This window comes from Emys orbicularis, chromosome 1, assembly GCF_028017835.1.
Source record: "Emys orbicularis isolate rEmyOrb1 chromosome 1, rEmyOrb1.hap1, whole genome shotgun sequence".
Taxonomy (NCBI): Eukaryota; Metazoa; Chordata; order Testudines; family Emydidae; genus Emys; species Emys orbicularis.
Genome location: NC_088683.1, coordinates 250489456 through 250505678, shown reverse-complemented (window position 1 = coordinate 250505678; position 16223 = coordinate 250489456). Strand labels below are relative to the sequence as shown.

General features: G+C 41.0%; 1 protein-coding gene across 28 annotated transcripts in view; it reads right to left on the bottom strand.

Moving 5' to 3' along the window:
• Window positions 1-16223, bottom strand: part of MAP4K4 (mitogen-activated protein kinase kinase kinase kinase 4) — a 249378-nt gene that overhangs the window by 63285 nt on the left and 169870 nt on the right. For all 28 annotated transcript variants that reach the window (XM_065423695.1, XM_065423699.1, XM_065423694.1 and 25 more), the window contains exons 8-12: window positions 13408-13462; window positions 8273-8351; window positions 5637-5812; window positions 5224-5296; window positions 3995-4205 (exon numbers count right to left, since the gene is read on the bottom strand). In XM_065423695.1, coding sequence (XP_065279767.1) covers window positions 3995-4205; window positions 5224-5296; window positions 5637-5812; window positions 8273-8351; window positions 13408-13462 — 594 coding nt within the window. The remainder of the gene's footprint in view (window positions 1-3994; window positions 4206-5223; window positions 5297-5636; window positions 5813-8272; window positions 8352-13407; window positions 13463-16223) is intronic.

Sequence of the window (16223 nt, the reverse complement as noted above, 5' to 3'; positions counted from 1 at the left end):
TTTCAGTAGTCACTTATCTGCCTTTTAAAACCAATCTTCTCTCTAATACTGCTAAGAATAATGCACTTTTGGCACATGTCCTAAACACAGTCTCAGTCAAAACTGTCTAGGATCTGTGCCAGAATTGTAAAAACAAGCGCTCAATTTTAATTTAAGAAAGGGAAAAAAAAAAAAAAAGACATGTCGGCAACATGTCCAGGGAGACTACCTATGGTCTAAAAAGTTCCTCTAATTCTCACAAGTGAATGTCAAACACAAATGCAAAAAAATGCAACTTCCATCGCTTCAACCAAAAGCAGCACCAGAAACCCAAACCGACAAAAGCCAGGGGATTTGAAAGCAACACTATTCTTAACTCACGTTATTAAACTTTTCTTTCTTCATAACACAGAGTAAGTTAAGAACAAAGGTTCATCCTTTTGGTTTCTTGGCTTTCATCACTCTGTGCCACAATATTAATGTTATCTAAGAATGTTTCTTCCCCTCACCCTCTTAAAGAAGGTTTGTTCTGGCTAAAGTTTTCCTAAGAATCTCTCAGATGGATGGATGCTTCTCCAAGAATAGAAGATCCAAACAAAAAAAGTTCAGAAGAACTACATATGCTTGTAAGCATTTTGGTGGAGGCCATTTTCTTTTTAAAACTAATTTCCTATTGATGACCATGCTTTTTTTCTAAAAAAAGCTTGTATGGCAATTTCACCATAAAAAGTGAGGGAGTATGGCAGCAGTTATAGATTTGGCAGATGCAGAGGTTTTTCTCCTCGAACTCTTCATGGCCTATTGTGGAACTCTATTCACAAATGCATCAATCCACAATATGCAGCGTCACTACATTGCTAACATTGTAATCGATCAGTTTGAAGTCTTTTTTGCAGTAGCAAATTATTAAAAATTGCTCTGATTTTTTTAAAAAGGGTGAAAGAATATATTTAAGCAAAAGAAAACATGATTTGATAAACTAAAAGAAAAGCTATCCAACATGCTTATGCTGTAATAAACTGAAGAGTCAAGTGAAGGATAGACTATCTAAAGACTGAAAACTAATCATATCTCCACCCAGATCCATCCTTGAAAGAGGTAGGTTTATACATATCAAATATTGTGGGGGGTTTTTTTTTAATACATTAGAACATTCACTTACAGGGTCTTTTTGAAGAGAGTGGGACTGACCTAAATGCAATTTCCACCTGATTTAGCATTTTCATTTTTTAAGTTTTGCACATACACCTCTACCCCGATATAACGCTGTCCTCGGGAGCCAAAAAATCTTACCGCGTTATAGGTGAAACCGTGTTATATCGAACTTGCTTTGATCCTCCGGAGCGTGCAGCCCCCCCAAGTGCTGCTTTACCACGTTATATCCGAATTCGTGTTATATTGGGTCGTGTTATGTTGGGGTAGACGTGTATTTACATATACCCTCTAACACCGAAATAATCCCTTCAACTAAACTTTAAGACTCTTTCTAGCAAACAGACACATTGTTCTGTTTCTGTTATTTGCAGCATTTTTTCTTTTGTATTAAGAGCAATTTCAGATTAAAAAGGTCATACTGATCATGGCAGATTAAATGGGTTAGGCCACTTAGTTATTAAAAAAAAAAAATGCCTGGAACTAGAGTTTTCAGATGTTTTACTTTTGTATTAAGTGGGATTTCAGATTAACAACATCATGCAGGGGACTAGCTAGTCATCAGATTAGGGTCACCCTAAAGGTTTTAATTCAAATCCTGACTCAAGTAAAAAATAAGCATCTCCTTTTAGCTTTCCCCAGTCTCCTTTATGACCAAATAATAAAATTGCTGCACAATTGACAGTCTCTTTAAGACAGGCCAAGACCTGGAATGACAATGATATTTATCTTGGCAGTTTGAGGGTGGTGGGGGAGAGACAGAAGAGAAAAGACGCTTGCATGGCCCCTTCCTACTGCATGTGTGTGGCTGGGTCCTTGCTATCAGTTCCTCCTTAAAAAAAGCAGTAAATTCACTCACACATTTGAAGGGGGTTGGGGAAAACGTCGTAAGGTAACCTGCAAAGCTTTTTTTAATTTTATGTTACATTATTTATCAGGTTAATACATAATGCAAATCTTAAAGTTATGAATCGTAAATGTATGTGTAAACTTGATATACTATGTGGAGCTAATCTGGTCCTCGTTGCACTGTTAAACATTATCAGTGCTTGGAAAACTAGATAGCTTTGGATGAAGAACTACACGCCAAATGAACAGCTGTAACAGCAAATCAAACAAGGGTCATTTGAGGACAATTGGAATTTGACCCTGTACTTCCTGAAGAGCCAAATGATTGGTTTCACTTCATCTCCCAGACTCAGTTTTGGTCTGCAAAATTTTTTAGAAAACTTTCCATCTGTCAGGTCCTAAAGAACCTTTTATTTACTTACTAGCTGTCGTGCGTGACCATTTAAATAAAGAATGTTTAGAAACAAAATAATGAAGATAGACTCACAAGGGACAAGGTGATGTACAAAAAACCTTTGAGAAAGAAAATCCAAACAAACTATGTAAGCAAACAGTCAGCATATCCCAAAGAGTAAATATGCAAAAATTTACCTGGGGTTTTGTTAAAAAATTCAGATGGATATAGATATAGATACAAAAATGTATGAAAATGGCATGTCTCCTACAGGACAAATGGGAAAAAATCCAGTACACTATGTATGATTTGCTACCTATGACATTTATAAAATGAATAATGGGTATTCTATACCATATACCTTTATGCTACCACACATAGAATTGTAGGCCTGGAAGGGACCTCAAGAAGCCTCAAGTCCAGCCTCCCGCACTGAGGCAGGACCAAGTGAACCTACACCATCGCTGACAGGTATTTGTGCAACCTGTTCTAAAAACCTCCAATGATAGTGATTCCACAACCTCTCTTGGAAACCTATTCCAGAGTTTAACTATTCTTATACACCTCTACCCCAATATAACATGACCCGATATAACACGAATTCGGATATAACGCGGTAAAGCATTGCTCCGGGGGGGGGGGGGCTGCGCACTCCGGCAGATCAAAGCAAGTTCGATATAACGCGGTTTCACCTATAACTCAGTAAGATTTTTTGGCTCCCGAGGACAGCTTTATATTGGGGTAGAGGTGTAGTCAAAGTTTTTCCTAGTACCTAACCTAAATCTCCCTTGCTGCAGATTAAGCTCATTACTACTTGTTTTATCTTTAGTGAACATGGAGAACAACTGATCAGTCCTCTGCAAAACAGCCCTTAACATACAAGACTGTTAAAAAGGTGCCCTCCCTCTCAAGACTAAACATGCCCTATTTTGTTTAACCTTTCTTCATACGTAGATTTTCAAAATCTTTCATCATTTTTGTTGCTCTCCTCTGGACTCTCTTCACAATTTGTCCAGAACTGGACACACTACTCCCAACAGAGGGGCTCACCAGTACCAACTAGAGCAGGACAATTACTTCCCATATCTTACACGAGTCTGCCCTGCATCAAAAATAGGTTGCCATCCACCAGGCATTAGTGCCAAATGCAGATGTTTAAGAAAGCTCTAAAAGAACTCTGATACATACCATGGACAGATATTTCTAAAAGCCGTCTTAGTGGCTTGATCTGGTTTAAGAAAGCTGTACACTGATATCTAAACATAAAAGTCTTCCCTTCTGTATAGGGACACCAAAAGTCTCTAGGCCAATTACCTAGTATTTTGAATAGCAATAGATATATACATACACAATTATCTCCATTCAAAATACAAGGCAATGCATTTAGGCTTTTGGAATCAATTACCCCCTGGGAGCTGCAGGGTGTTCAGTACTTTTGGAAATCAGACCACCACGTCTACACATGGATGTAAGAGCCTTACTTTAGGATCCTGGTTTTGAAAATCTTAGCTAATGGATATATATTGTTCTTGCACAATATACAGGGAATATTTCTTAAGCTCTTGGGACAATAAGCATAACAGGAGCTCTGCCACCTTAGCTCCAGTCTTCTATTTCTACCTCTTCTAGCCGCCTCCTTTGCTCTTTCTGCTGCTCTATGCGTTTCTGTCTCTCTGCCAACAGCTGCCTCTTGTACTCCTCCTGCTCTCGGAGCTGCTGTTCCTGTAGCAGCTGCTGTCTCCGAAGGGCCTCCGAACGTTCCTTGTTTTCCTGCTGCAGTCTCAGGAAATCACGTCGGAGGGTAGATTCTCCAGGCACATTGACAATCGAACTGCAAAAGCAGAAAGTTAAGCCTCCCATGCCACACAGCTTAAAGAGCCATTAAATACCTTCTCCAAAGCTTATACATTACACACACACACATACACACACACACTTAGTTTAAATTTTAATCTCTTGTCTTTCAAAATAAAGATACTGGATGCATATCAAATAGGTACTCCCTCTGGAAGATGTCAAACCAGGTCAGGCAAAGTAAGAGCCAAGCCAAACTTTTTCCCAGTCCTTGAACCAAGCCTACATCCTCTCCTTAAACTCTGAGAGAGGTCTGATTAGAGCCCCGGCTACCTGTCTACTTTGCCCCAGACACACCCACTGTAAGTCTCACACACCCACCACCTCTACAGTAGTGGTTCTCAACTGGGGGTACGCGTACCCCTGCGGGGGACCCAGAGGTCTTCCAGGGGATACATCAACTTATCTAGATATTTGCCTAGTTTTACAACAGGCTACATAAAAAGCACTAGCGAAGTCAGTACAAACTAAAATTTCATACAATCGCTTGTTTATAATGCTCTATATACTATATACTGAAATGTAAGCGCAATGTTTATATTCCAATTAATTTATTTTGTATTTATGTGGTAAAAATGAGAAAGTAAGCACTTTGTCAGTAACAGTGTGCTATGGCACTTTTGTATTTTTATGTCTGATTTTGGAAGCAAGTAGTTTTTAAGTGAGGTGAACCTTGAGGGTACGCAAGACAAATCAGACTGCTGAAATGGGTACAGTAGCCTGGAAAGGTTGAGAGCCACTGGTCTACAGGGTATCAAGTCCCTCTGTGGTGTATCCAAGTTTAGAGTGGACGGGATGGGGACCTCAAAAAAGTTCAGAGGTCTGAGCAAATGTTCAGACCTTTTGAGGTTCATGTCTCATTAATGTATGTGATTAATTAGATTTAGTAACAGGTGTAAAGCCTTATGAAATAAAAGTATACTCCAGATTTGTCAAGACGGGTTATAAAATTATTTGTCTAGATCTTTTAATGGCCTCCCATCAGCGGCTATTACCTTGGCTCTCCTTCTTGTTCAGGCACTTCCTCCTCCTCTTCCTCACTTCCGCTATATTCATATTCTGTCTCATCTAGCAAGAAAGAGGAAACAATATTCCAGGTGGCTCTTTCAATATTTTTATCTTAAAATACTTAGCTCCTGCTATAGGGCCTCAGCAATCCAGTTCTGAGCAGCTTAAATGATCAGATTTATATACAACATTTTGGAACCATTCAAATGTCATCTCATTCCAGAGACACAAGGAGACCTTCATTTGGATGTGAGCTTCAGTTTAATCCACAGGCTTTGTCTACAATAACTATATGGTCTTAGATTTTTTTTGTAAAATCAGAAGTCGGTAGAATATCAAATAATCAGTTTTTTTAAATATATACAAGTAAACACAGGTTTAATTTTAAAAGTCTGCATACCTTTCTCTCCTCTCTTCTTCCTGGTCCTGTCTATGTGGTCCTTAAGCTGGATTCGGACTTGCCGTTCATTTGGCTGATCGCGTATAAAAGGATGTTTTAAAAGCTGCTCGGTGGAGGGTCTCTGCATATAGTTCTTCACTAAACAACCTTCTATAAAACTAAAGAACTTTTTTGACCTGAGGAAAAAAAGAAGTGTAAAGCTAAGACTCAAATAATCCATTTTTCAGTTTTTCCTCATTAGTCCAAAAAATTTCAGTTCTCTCCCCCAAAACAGCATGATTCTGTCTAGCAGCATAAATGGTATCTTAGATAGATGTCCTCAAAAGAGCCACAAAAATGCTACCAAGACAATTTGGGGACTCTTCCATTATTGCAAGTAATACCGACCTGTTTTTATATGCACCTGGCTTAGTGGGATAGGTCTGTAGGAATTGAAGAACATTTTGGTTTTTTAACTGAATAACTATGCATTTTTTAAAATAACATTTTCTCAATACTTAATGCCTTATAATTTGTTCAATCAGGACACACAGGACCAAATGAATCCCTGATTTAACTACTGAAGTTAGTGATGGAATTCAATTCACCTCTGTCTAATGGATATGGGGATGAGGAATACATGTTTCGTAAATCAGAACATTATATTGCTAAAGTAGTAACTACTCGATGGTACTCCTGGGGGAATTCTGTGCTACTGCGCAATGCAGAATTTTGCAGAAATTAACGTGGTGTGTGCAGAATTTCCTTTCCCCCCACAAAAATGGGCTGCAGTACTGGTAGCCATCACTAGAGGCCACTGGACTTGACAGATCCCAGCTTACATATAGAAGACACTGCTGGGAGGAGGGAGAGGGAACTAGAGGGTTCCTGGCAGCTGCAGTTCCGAGCATGCCCTGAGGAAAGGAGAGGGTGGCACATAGGAAACTCCATGCAAACCCGGGACCAAGCGTCAGGCTGTTTCTCCCTCTGGATCCCTGGACTCAGGGGGGCGAGGGGGACAGATGTCGGGGCAAGGGGGAGCCCGCAGCTGGATTCTGGGGGGGGGGAGGGATTTGGGTGTCTGGCCCCCCAGCTGGGCTCGGGGGATGGGGGGAGGGAAGAGATAAGGGGCAGAGAAGCAGGAACTAGGTTGTCGTAAGGGCTTCTTTGACTCTCTACTCCTGGGGGAATTTTTGTGTGTCTCTGTAGTGTTACAGACATACTTGCTGATAGGTATTTTGAAATAAATTACCAAAATAATTGAAACTGGCAATTACGCAGTGTTATTTTGACAAATGAAATTTGCAGAATTTTAAAATATTGTGCACAGAACTTTTAATTTTTTGAAGCAGAATGCCCCCAGGAGTACATGAGGCATTCTTAAAGAGACACTTTCAGGATAAAAATAATTATTTTCCCCCCTTACCTCTGTTTCTAACAAAACTTTAGAAACAGAGTGAAAATAATGCTTAAAATTGTATTTTTCATCACTTATCCTGTTTACTTTTTGCCCTTCATTCACCTTGATAAATAAAAACACTATCAGTACCAATGCTGTTTTTAGCCAGTTTAACTTTCTGATTCTTATGCACTAGCAAAATGCTGCAATGTTGGGTTTATAAACACTACAGATAAAGCTTACATCTAAAACAAACATTTTTTCATCCTTTTTCAAAACTCTATGAGTAGGTATGAATTCATAAACTCCATGTTTTATAAAAAAATATTTAAAATAAACACACTCACACAGATGCTCCAATAGTAATTACTGTATGAGAAAGTCATTCCAGCATTCCAAACAGTGATCCAGTGCACCAAGTCAATAGAGTTAATTATGTTATTTATAGATCGGTGTAACTGGTCACATCACTTTACTAATTTCTTTTTTGACAGGACTCTAGCATTCAACCTCATAGTCATACAATTTCCATTCACAGAGGGCATATTTCTTGTATGTAACAAACTCACACACACACTTGTCCTTAACTTAAGAAGAAAGCACAGTAAAGCGTTACTTTTGTTAACGTTGAGGCTTTCATTGACGATTTTAAGGTTATCATGTTCAACATACATAAACCCTCATTCTAGTGAAAATTATTGCTTCATACAAATCATTTGTGTCTAATAATGGGGAGGAAAATCCTGTATTGTTAAGGGATTATTCCCAGCTGGCAAGAAGAACAATTTCAATAGTTTGCAATAATTATAGTAAAAGCCTTCATTAATTTTAATAGTTCCTTTCAACTCAGCATCTAGAAGTCAATGGCACTGTCCTGTTTCTTTATCATACTGTATCTTAGAAAAGCTATTGCATATTAGGAATGCAGCAGAAGTCTAGGCTTTGAGCTGTGGTATAATTTGTCACCTTAATATGATGCTGCTCTGTCAACAGAACAGCTCATTTTTGTCTCATGATTCAAAAGACAAAATTTCGCTGAAAAAAATAGAGCTAAAAAATAATCAATGCACATCTCATTTTGTGCTTTGATTTAATAGTGTAGAAGATAATAAAAGATTGATTTTAGCCAGCCTAAATTATTTTACAGTTCATGGAAATGGTAACAAAAAAGCATGCCATGAAATAAAAGATAAGAAAGTGCTATGTTGTAAAGAACACAATGAAACAGCCTACAGAAAACACAGTAGCCTCTACATACCATTTCTTGGATTTTAGCCGTGGAGGAGGGTTTCTGGGTATAAGAAACAGCGCCCTCATTGGATGCATGTCACAGAGGGCTGGAAAAAAATAAAATTTTGTTCAGTTGTTTTTCCACTTCTCACGATTCTGCATTTTCACTGTCTTCACTTCAGGATTATTTCATTTTCATAGACATTTCCCCATCACCAACCCCTACACGTGATGGACACGGGAATGACATTAAGCAGAATTAAACTGAAATGCAAAAGTTAAGACAAAAGTTCTGCCCCTAACTCTGAGTTTAATGCGGCCAAAAATAAAGGCCTAGATTATCCCCTCAGATCCAAACATGGAGGGGACCTCTGTGCAGAGATCTCCACCTCCCTCATGGAAGGGAGAGTCAGCCTCCTCTGCAGCACTGTCCCCGTTCTCCAAACACCGTTCTCCAAACACAAGGGCACTCTGTAGTGTCAGAATCCATAAAGGCGGTGGGGGTAGAGACATAGCAGGTTGGGGGCCAAAATGAGGCCAGGAGCAAGGGCCCCCGTGGCAAAGGAGGACATCCTGGTATCTCATCTTCAGCAGAACGCCACTACCAATGAGTGAAGGGGAAAAGGAGGTGCTGAAGGCTGAAGATGGTAGGGGGCAAAGGACTCTGTGCAGATGGCCCTAATCTCCCATGCTTGGCAGTGGATCTCTCAAACTACCCTGCAGGGAGAGCAAACCTAAAGGAATGACCAGAGAGGATACCGGTGAGGGGTTCATTATAACTCATTTCCTCCCCCAACAGACCCCGTTGTGAGTTCTTGTAAGAGGGGCCAATCTGAACCCAACAGTTTAGCATGAAGTAATATCAATTACCGAGTCGAATCAGGTGAAATGCACACACAGGCTTACGGAGCCCAGGGACAGAGATTTAATTAAAACAAGAGGTTACTTACCTGTAACTGGAGATATATGGTCCCTATCTGTATTCCATTGTATTCCATCATGCATCCAGACCCAGAGATTTTGAAAGTAGTAGTGTCCGTTGGTCCATCCGTGTGCCCTTGGCTCACCTCATGGTTTCATCCAAGGTGATAAAAGGTGGGGTGGACTGACCATGCCTCCAGTTCCTTCTCCCCCACAAATCCAACGGATCCGCAGCAGAGGGGAAGGAGGCCAGGAAGTGGAATAGAGATAGGGACCACACATCTTGAAGAGACTCCAATTACAGGTAAGTAATCTCCTCCTCTTCTTCGCATGATAGTCCCTATTTGTATTCCACTGAGGGTGATTAACAAGCAGTATCGACATCAGAGGAGGGTGCAAGGATGAGGAACAGCTGAGTAGAGGACAGCCATGCCAAATAAGGCATCCATAGCAGAGTCCTGCACCCAGTAATGCGTAGAGAAGGTATGTACTGAACTCCACATGGCCACCCTACATATGTCCTGAACCAGCACATCTTAGAGGGTGGCCGTGGTCAAAACCTGGGCTCTCATGGAAGGGGCCCTCACCCTGGAGGGAAGGAGGCAATCCTGACAGCTGATAGCACAGTGGAATGCACAATGGAATTTAGATATTCTCTGTGTGGAGATTGCCTGTTCCTTAACACTGTCAACTATAGCGATAAACAATCTAGGAGATTTCCTGATCTGTCTTGTCCTCTGCAGGTAGAAGGCCAAGGCCCGATGGATGCCGAAGTTATGAAGTTGTCGTTCCTCTTCTGAGGCGTAAGGCTTCGGAAAGAAAGCAGGTAAGTGGATGGGCTGGTTGAGATGAAACTTGGATACGACCTTTGACAGAAATTTGGGGTGTAGGTTCAGAAAGACTTTATCCTAATGGAAAGTGGTGAAAGGAGGGTCTGCCATCATGGCCCCATGCTCACCTACCCTTCTCGCCAAAGAGACAGCTGCAAGGAAGGCAACTTTCATGGAAAGGAGGGACATCGAACATGAAGCCAGCAGCTTGAAGGGCTGTTTCATTAGTGCCAACAGAACGAGGTTAAGGTCCCACTAGGGAGCAATAGGCTGTAGGGTGCGATGGTTCCGATGAGGCCTTTCTGAAACCTAGCAGTCAATGGGTATGTAAATACAAAGTGTCCCTCCATGGCGCGGTGGAAGGCACTAACTGCCACTAGATATATCTTGAGGGAGAGATGCAAAGCTTTCAAGGGCAGGAGGTAATCCAAAAATAGGGGAATCAGCACCTCTTCTGGGGAAAGCCCCTTCTGTTGGGCCCAGGGGGTGAAGTGGTTCCACTTGGCCTGGTAGGAACGCTTAGTGGACTCTGTCCTGCTGCTCAAGGTGATATTTTGCACCTCTCATGAGCACACCCGTTCTAAAGAAGATGCCCATCCAAATACCACACCCTGAGGTGAAGCATCTGCATATCTGATCCTGTTGTGGTGTTGCCTCAGTAGCTTGGAGAAAGTGGGGACGGGCTGACATGTGGAGTAGATTGGGAAACCAGAACTGTCTGGGCCAGCATGGGAAAATCAAGATGACCGTTGCTCTGACCTGCCTGATCTTTTGGAGTACTCGTGGCAGGAGTTGTAGAGGGGAGAAGGTTAATCTGGTCCGACCAGCAGAGTAGGAGTGCATCACCTTGAGGGAAGGGACCACTACCCCCTGGAGCAGTAAGTGCTGCATTTGTTGTTGACTGCAGAGTTGAAGAGGTTCCTGGTCAGAATCCCCCATTGGTCGAAGATATTTCATACTACGGTGTTGTGGAGTTCCCACTCATGATCGATCACAAATCGTCTGCCGAGAGAGAGTCTGCAATCACATTCTGAGTCCCTGGGAGGTAGGCTGCAGATAACAGGATCTGGTGGGTGATGTACCAATTCCAGAGGCTGATCACCTCCATATAGAGACCAGTTGATTTTGTATCCCCTTGTTTGTTGATGTGGTAAAAAGTGGTAGTGGTGTCCGACATGATAAGAATACGATGGGGATGGATGGATGGGAGAAATACTCGGCATGCCTTCCGTACAACCTGGCATTCTGGAATGTTGATGTGCATCCTGGATTCCCAAGGGGTCCATGTTCCCTGTGTCATGTGATCTGTGCGCGCTCCCCATCCTACGAGGGATGCGTTGGTGATGATCACCCTGTCCAGGGAAGATGGGAGAAAGAGGACCCCCACACAAACCTGACGCGGGTCCATCCGACACTGGAGGGAAGAGAGTACCACATGCTTCCATACCTCTCAGCTAGATCCTGGCGCATGGTCCATAGCGGTGGTACCACCAGTGCTGACTTCAGACTCCGTAGCTGGAGGTGCACTCCTGGCAGCCCCAGGCCGATGTACAGTGGAGGCTACCCAGACAGGCTCTGAATGAGGTCTCATGGCGACTTCCATGAGGGGCTTCCAGAGGCAGAGAGCCTGACCTTCTCGGGTATGGCTGGGGAAGCACTGGCAGATACTGCACCTGAATGCAATGTGGACTTCTCCCAAGCAGTAGAGGCAGCATTGATGTTTGTCGCAGACCGAGAAGGAATGCGGGCAGGAGGCACAGATTTTAAAGACTGAGGTTTTCAGCATAGTCGAGTACCCGCATGTGGGCATCGGTGGGAGGGTCCACACGGAACAAAACTCTCCAGAAAGAACCCTAATTCTACTCCTGAAACTAGCAAACTTCTAAAAACTACTATAAAAACAATAGAAACAGTAAACTACTCTAAAAACTAACTATGTTCAATTGTATATTTTTAAGGTGCGTCACATGCAAAAGGACACTAATAATTCCAACCCAGACCACGCAGCAGTAAGAAGAAACTGGGGACATGATCAGTCTGCCCCTCCCTTTGTCACCTCAGACAAAACCATGAGGTGAGCGAAGGGCGCATGCACGGACCAACAGAAGCTACTACTTCCAAAATCTCTGGCTACAGACAGTGCACATGTGTAAACCCTCAGTGGAATACAATAGGGACTAGCACTGGATGAAGAGCAAAAAATATGCACATGATCTGAACCAAAAAGTGGTTTAAGAAACCTAAAGAACTACGGTTACATGCAGACTAGTAGCCAAATAGTGGTTCTAATGCCGTTAGCTTTGTGCTAGTTGATTCATCCTGGGAGAAGCCTCTGTAGATTTGGACCCATGCAAATATAATTATGAGAAAAACCCATCAGATCTCTTAAAACATGAATGTGAATAAGAACACTCAGCTGTACGTTAGATTTAAAAATCAGAGTTGTAAGCATGGGCTACAATGAAACTACCATTTTGAGGCTAGACAAAAGTCAACACCCCTGAATGTCTGAATGGGGTGGTAGGAAAAAAAAGCCAATTTGCAGTTTTACAAGTAAAATAGTTACTTAAAAAAAAATTGATAGCAATTTTTCTTTTTTTGTAACTAAGTTCTTGTTTTTTGCTCCCCTTGCTGCTGTCAGCTTTATGCTTTGTTAATCTTCACAGAGGACGTGTGAGAGAAAAAAGCACCATGGAAAAGTTAGGCATTTTTAGGTTTTAATTTTACCCCTCAAAAATCATCAGACTTGGCAGCTGAATATACTCAAATAGTCTGCTTTTAAAAGTTCTTCACTGACAGTGTTAAAGCTAAGTCTATAATTTAAACCACAGTCTTCCAAGAGTCTTCTACTCTGTCCAATGAAAACGAAAACATTCATAAGAGGAGATTTAAATAGATAAGTCTCAGAGTTCAAGAAGAATGATTTACATGAGTCTGTGTAATGGTAACAGAGATAGAAAGGACCTACTAAGCCATGCAGTCTATCTCCCTGACAGAGCAAGATTTTTTAAGCCAGTACACTTAGCATTTTTTTCTCCCAGTCTGGTTTTAAATATCCCAAGCAATAGGGCTTCCACCACTTCCCTGTGGACACAATTCCAAAGCCTAATATATCTCATGGTCAGGAAGTTTACAGACCCATTGGCTTCCAAATAGTCCTGTCATTGCTATTACACCACTACAATTACAATCTCTGCACAGTAATGCTTTCACACTGTAGTAGTATCTTTATCAAGAGAGTTGCCATTTGTAGGATTTTATATTTATGGTGCAGGAAAAACCAAGGACTATAGATACACCATCAGTGCATTTTCAGAAACCTCAAAACTGGGTTTGAATTACAACCAGCAACTCATAAGTATACGTTTCTGTCTTAATGAGCCCCTTAGGAAAAAGCACACATATCACTTACGGGGAGCTCCTTCTGCCATTTCAATGGCCGTAATGCCACATGACCAAAGGTCACTCTGCAAAGAAAGAGACCATACGTTAGTAGGTACACTTTCTCATTGTCATACTACGTAATGGCATCTACTAATGCACTGCAGGTAAGAAACTAAAACCAGCTACCAAGGTTATTTAAACAACAGTTTTTAAAATGGCTTTTCTTCTTTTAGCCCTAATATAAAATGCTAAATATGATGCCATACAGCATTTGTGTTATATACACACACACATACAATTATGCACACATAATTTCTTAATAGTATACAAACACTTTCATATTAGGACATTTCAAGACATAATTAAGTCATAATTAACCAAAAGTTAAGTTCTGTAAAAAATAATTATATTTCCCTGGATACAGTTATTGTAAGAGGTGAACATTCCCCGGTAGTATTTGCAATCCAAACATTGCAGCCCTCTCCTAGCATATGAGATCCTGAAAATGCATAGACTAGGAACAAAAGTGAAACCAAGAAGTCAGTTTTCAGATGTGTTAATTATCAGAAATACAAAACCTTAAATAAAATAGTTCTAAAAATTAGTTTTTAAAAAATTCTTTTCTTCTGTTGATAATCTAACAGTATTTTTATGTAGGGATTTTTTTTTTTAAAAATGAGCCCATCATTGCTTATTGGCAGTTCAGCCAAACCTCTACCTTTACATTGCCCAATAAAATTAGAACATGTCTTGGCAGCATGAATTCCTAATGTCAGGAGACACAGGCAACCGGCATGTGTCCAAGAAAAGTAAGAAGCTACTGTTCCATGAACCACTGGTGGCCAGAGTGAGCGCCTCATCCCAGCAGTCTCGTATTATTTGTGTCATTACACAAGGGGGATCCTGGAATGGAAATCTTTCAGGATATTAGCACTGGATAGCCACTAGGACCAGAGGATAACTGCATTCCCTGCTGAATCAGAACTATGGTTTAGAGATTCTCTTCCACCATAGGAACACCAAAAATAAGTAACTGCTTAAGAGTCCTGGAATGGAACTGAGCTCAAGGGGCTACAGTAGGTCCTGACAGGAGACAATATCACCTCCATTCAGGATGTGGGGAAGAGAACTACCATTGAGGAAAATAGTGCTCAGAGCTTCCAGGTTGATAATCCTTTTAGAATATGGGAAGACATACTGGAATGGGTGAACAAACTCTTCTCTGTGCTCACCATTAGCTCCAAGCAATGGAACAACTGCATTTTTAGGCCCCAGAAGCTTCCCAACCAGGCACCAGTTTGTTCTGGCTCAACCCATCAGTTGCAATGATTAAAGTAAGCTTGTAAAACACTAATTTTCTAAGAAATAGAATATGTAGGAGGAGGATATTGAGATGTCTCTATGTGAAGTACCTCCACTTCACATCAGGAGCAATAAGGGAGTGTTTTAAGAAACATGAGCATAAATCACAGGTTTTGTATGCCTCATGGAATTCCTTTACATTTGATCCCCTTTAATTATTAAACATGTAGATTAGTTTGGGGGTTTTCTCCCCCTCAGAATAATTTCTATCTATTGAGGTTTGTTATCTTACTTTAACCTTCACCCTTATGTCTTATCAACTCCACCCTGAAAGGGATTAAATTTTTTCACAGATCTCAATCAGGGCAAGGAATATGTAAAGTTATTAGTCAAGACAAATGGGCTCAATCCTAGCTAGATGTTCAGGTGTGCGTATCATCAACCATGGACATTCATATATCTAACATGAGTTATCAACCCCAATGCACTAGCTCCAATGCTCTTGATGTAACTATAATCGCAGACTTTCACATTTCCTAGCTACCTCTCCTAGTTTTAATGTTTGAAGAGAGGCATTAGTCTGAGTAAAGATTAAAAACACATTTCATATTTTATTCCCTCTCTCGTGGCTCCCTGAAACAAGCTAAAATGTACTTGAGAGATTTCCAGAAAGCTTCTATAAAGGAATTTAGCTTTAGAAGATGTAGCAAAAACAAAACAAAAAAAACTTTTGGTGTAAATACCATCAAGCCAATTTTACTTTTAGGGAGGTTAGATTTGATGCTTGCAGCTCAGTGCAGGAGCAGTTGTGTCCCATTAATTTTTGGAGAAATATAGTGTTTGATGGAGAAATCTTCTATGTGACTGTGACAGAGTGCTGAGAACAAGCAGCTGAACCAGCACTCTGGTCACTGTAAATCCAATTAGTTCCCCCCACTCCAGGAGGGGGCTTGATTGAGGGAAGGAGTGACTAGTTACTAGATCAGCCTCAGCTGGGGAGAACTAAGGAGATAATTAGCCCATTAACTGTAAGTGTAGAAAAGAAGAACAGGAAGGAAGTGCAAGAGAGGGAGAGAGAAAGCCCAGCAAGGCTAACGTAATGGGAGATCTCTGTGTGGAGAGAGCTCTCTTCTCTCTGGCAAAAGGGGATGATGATTGTATGTCCCTTTAAATAGAATTGCTGCATGGGACTGTAAAGGGGTGTTGGCTGGCTGATATAACAAAAATAAAACACATGATGTGGGTTACAAACCAGAGGTCGTAAAGCCATTTGTGCAGGAAGACAAAAGTGGAGAGCTGTGCCCAGCCACAGTGATTAACATTCAGATGATCTCTCAAACCAGGACAGCACATGCTTTAACCAGCTCCTTCTGTATTACATTGTAACTTAACTCTTCTATTCTGGCAAAAAGATGCATTTCAGCTGGGGACTCTATTTAAGGCAAATGTTAAAATGTATTGTTTTGACATTACCACAATAAGCAGGATATATTAAACAAATTACAATGCTAAGATATTCACAGAAATCGAAAACAACAAAAT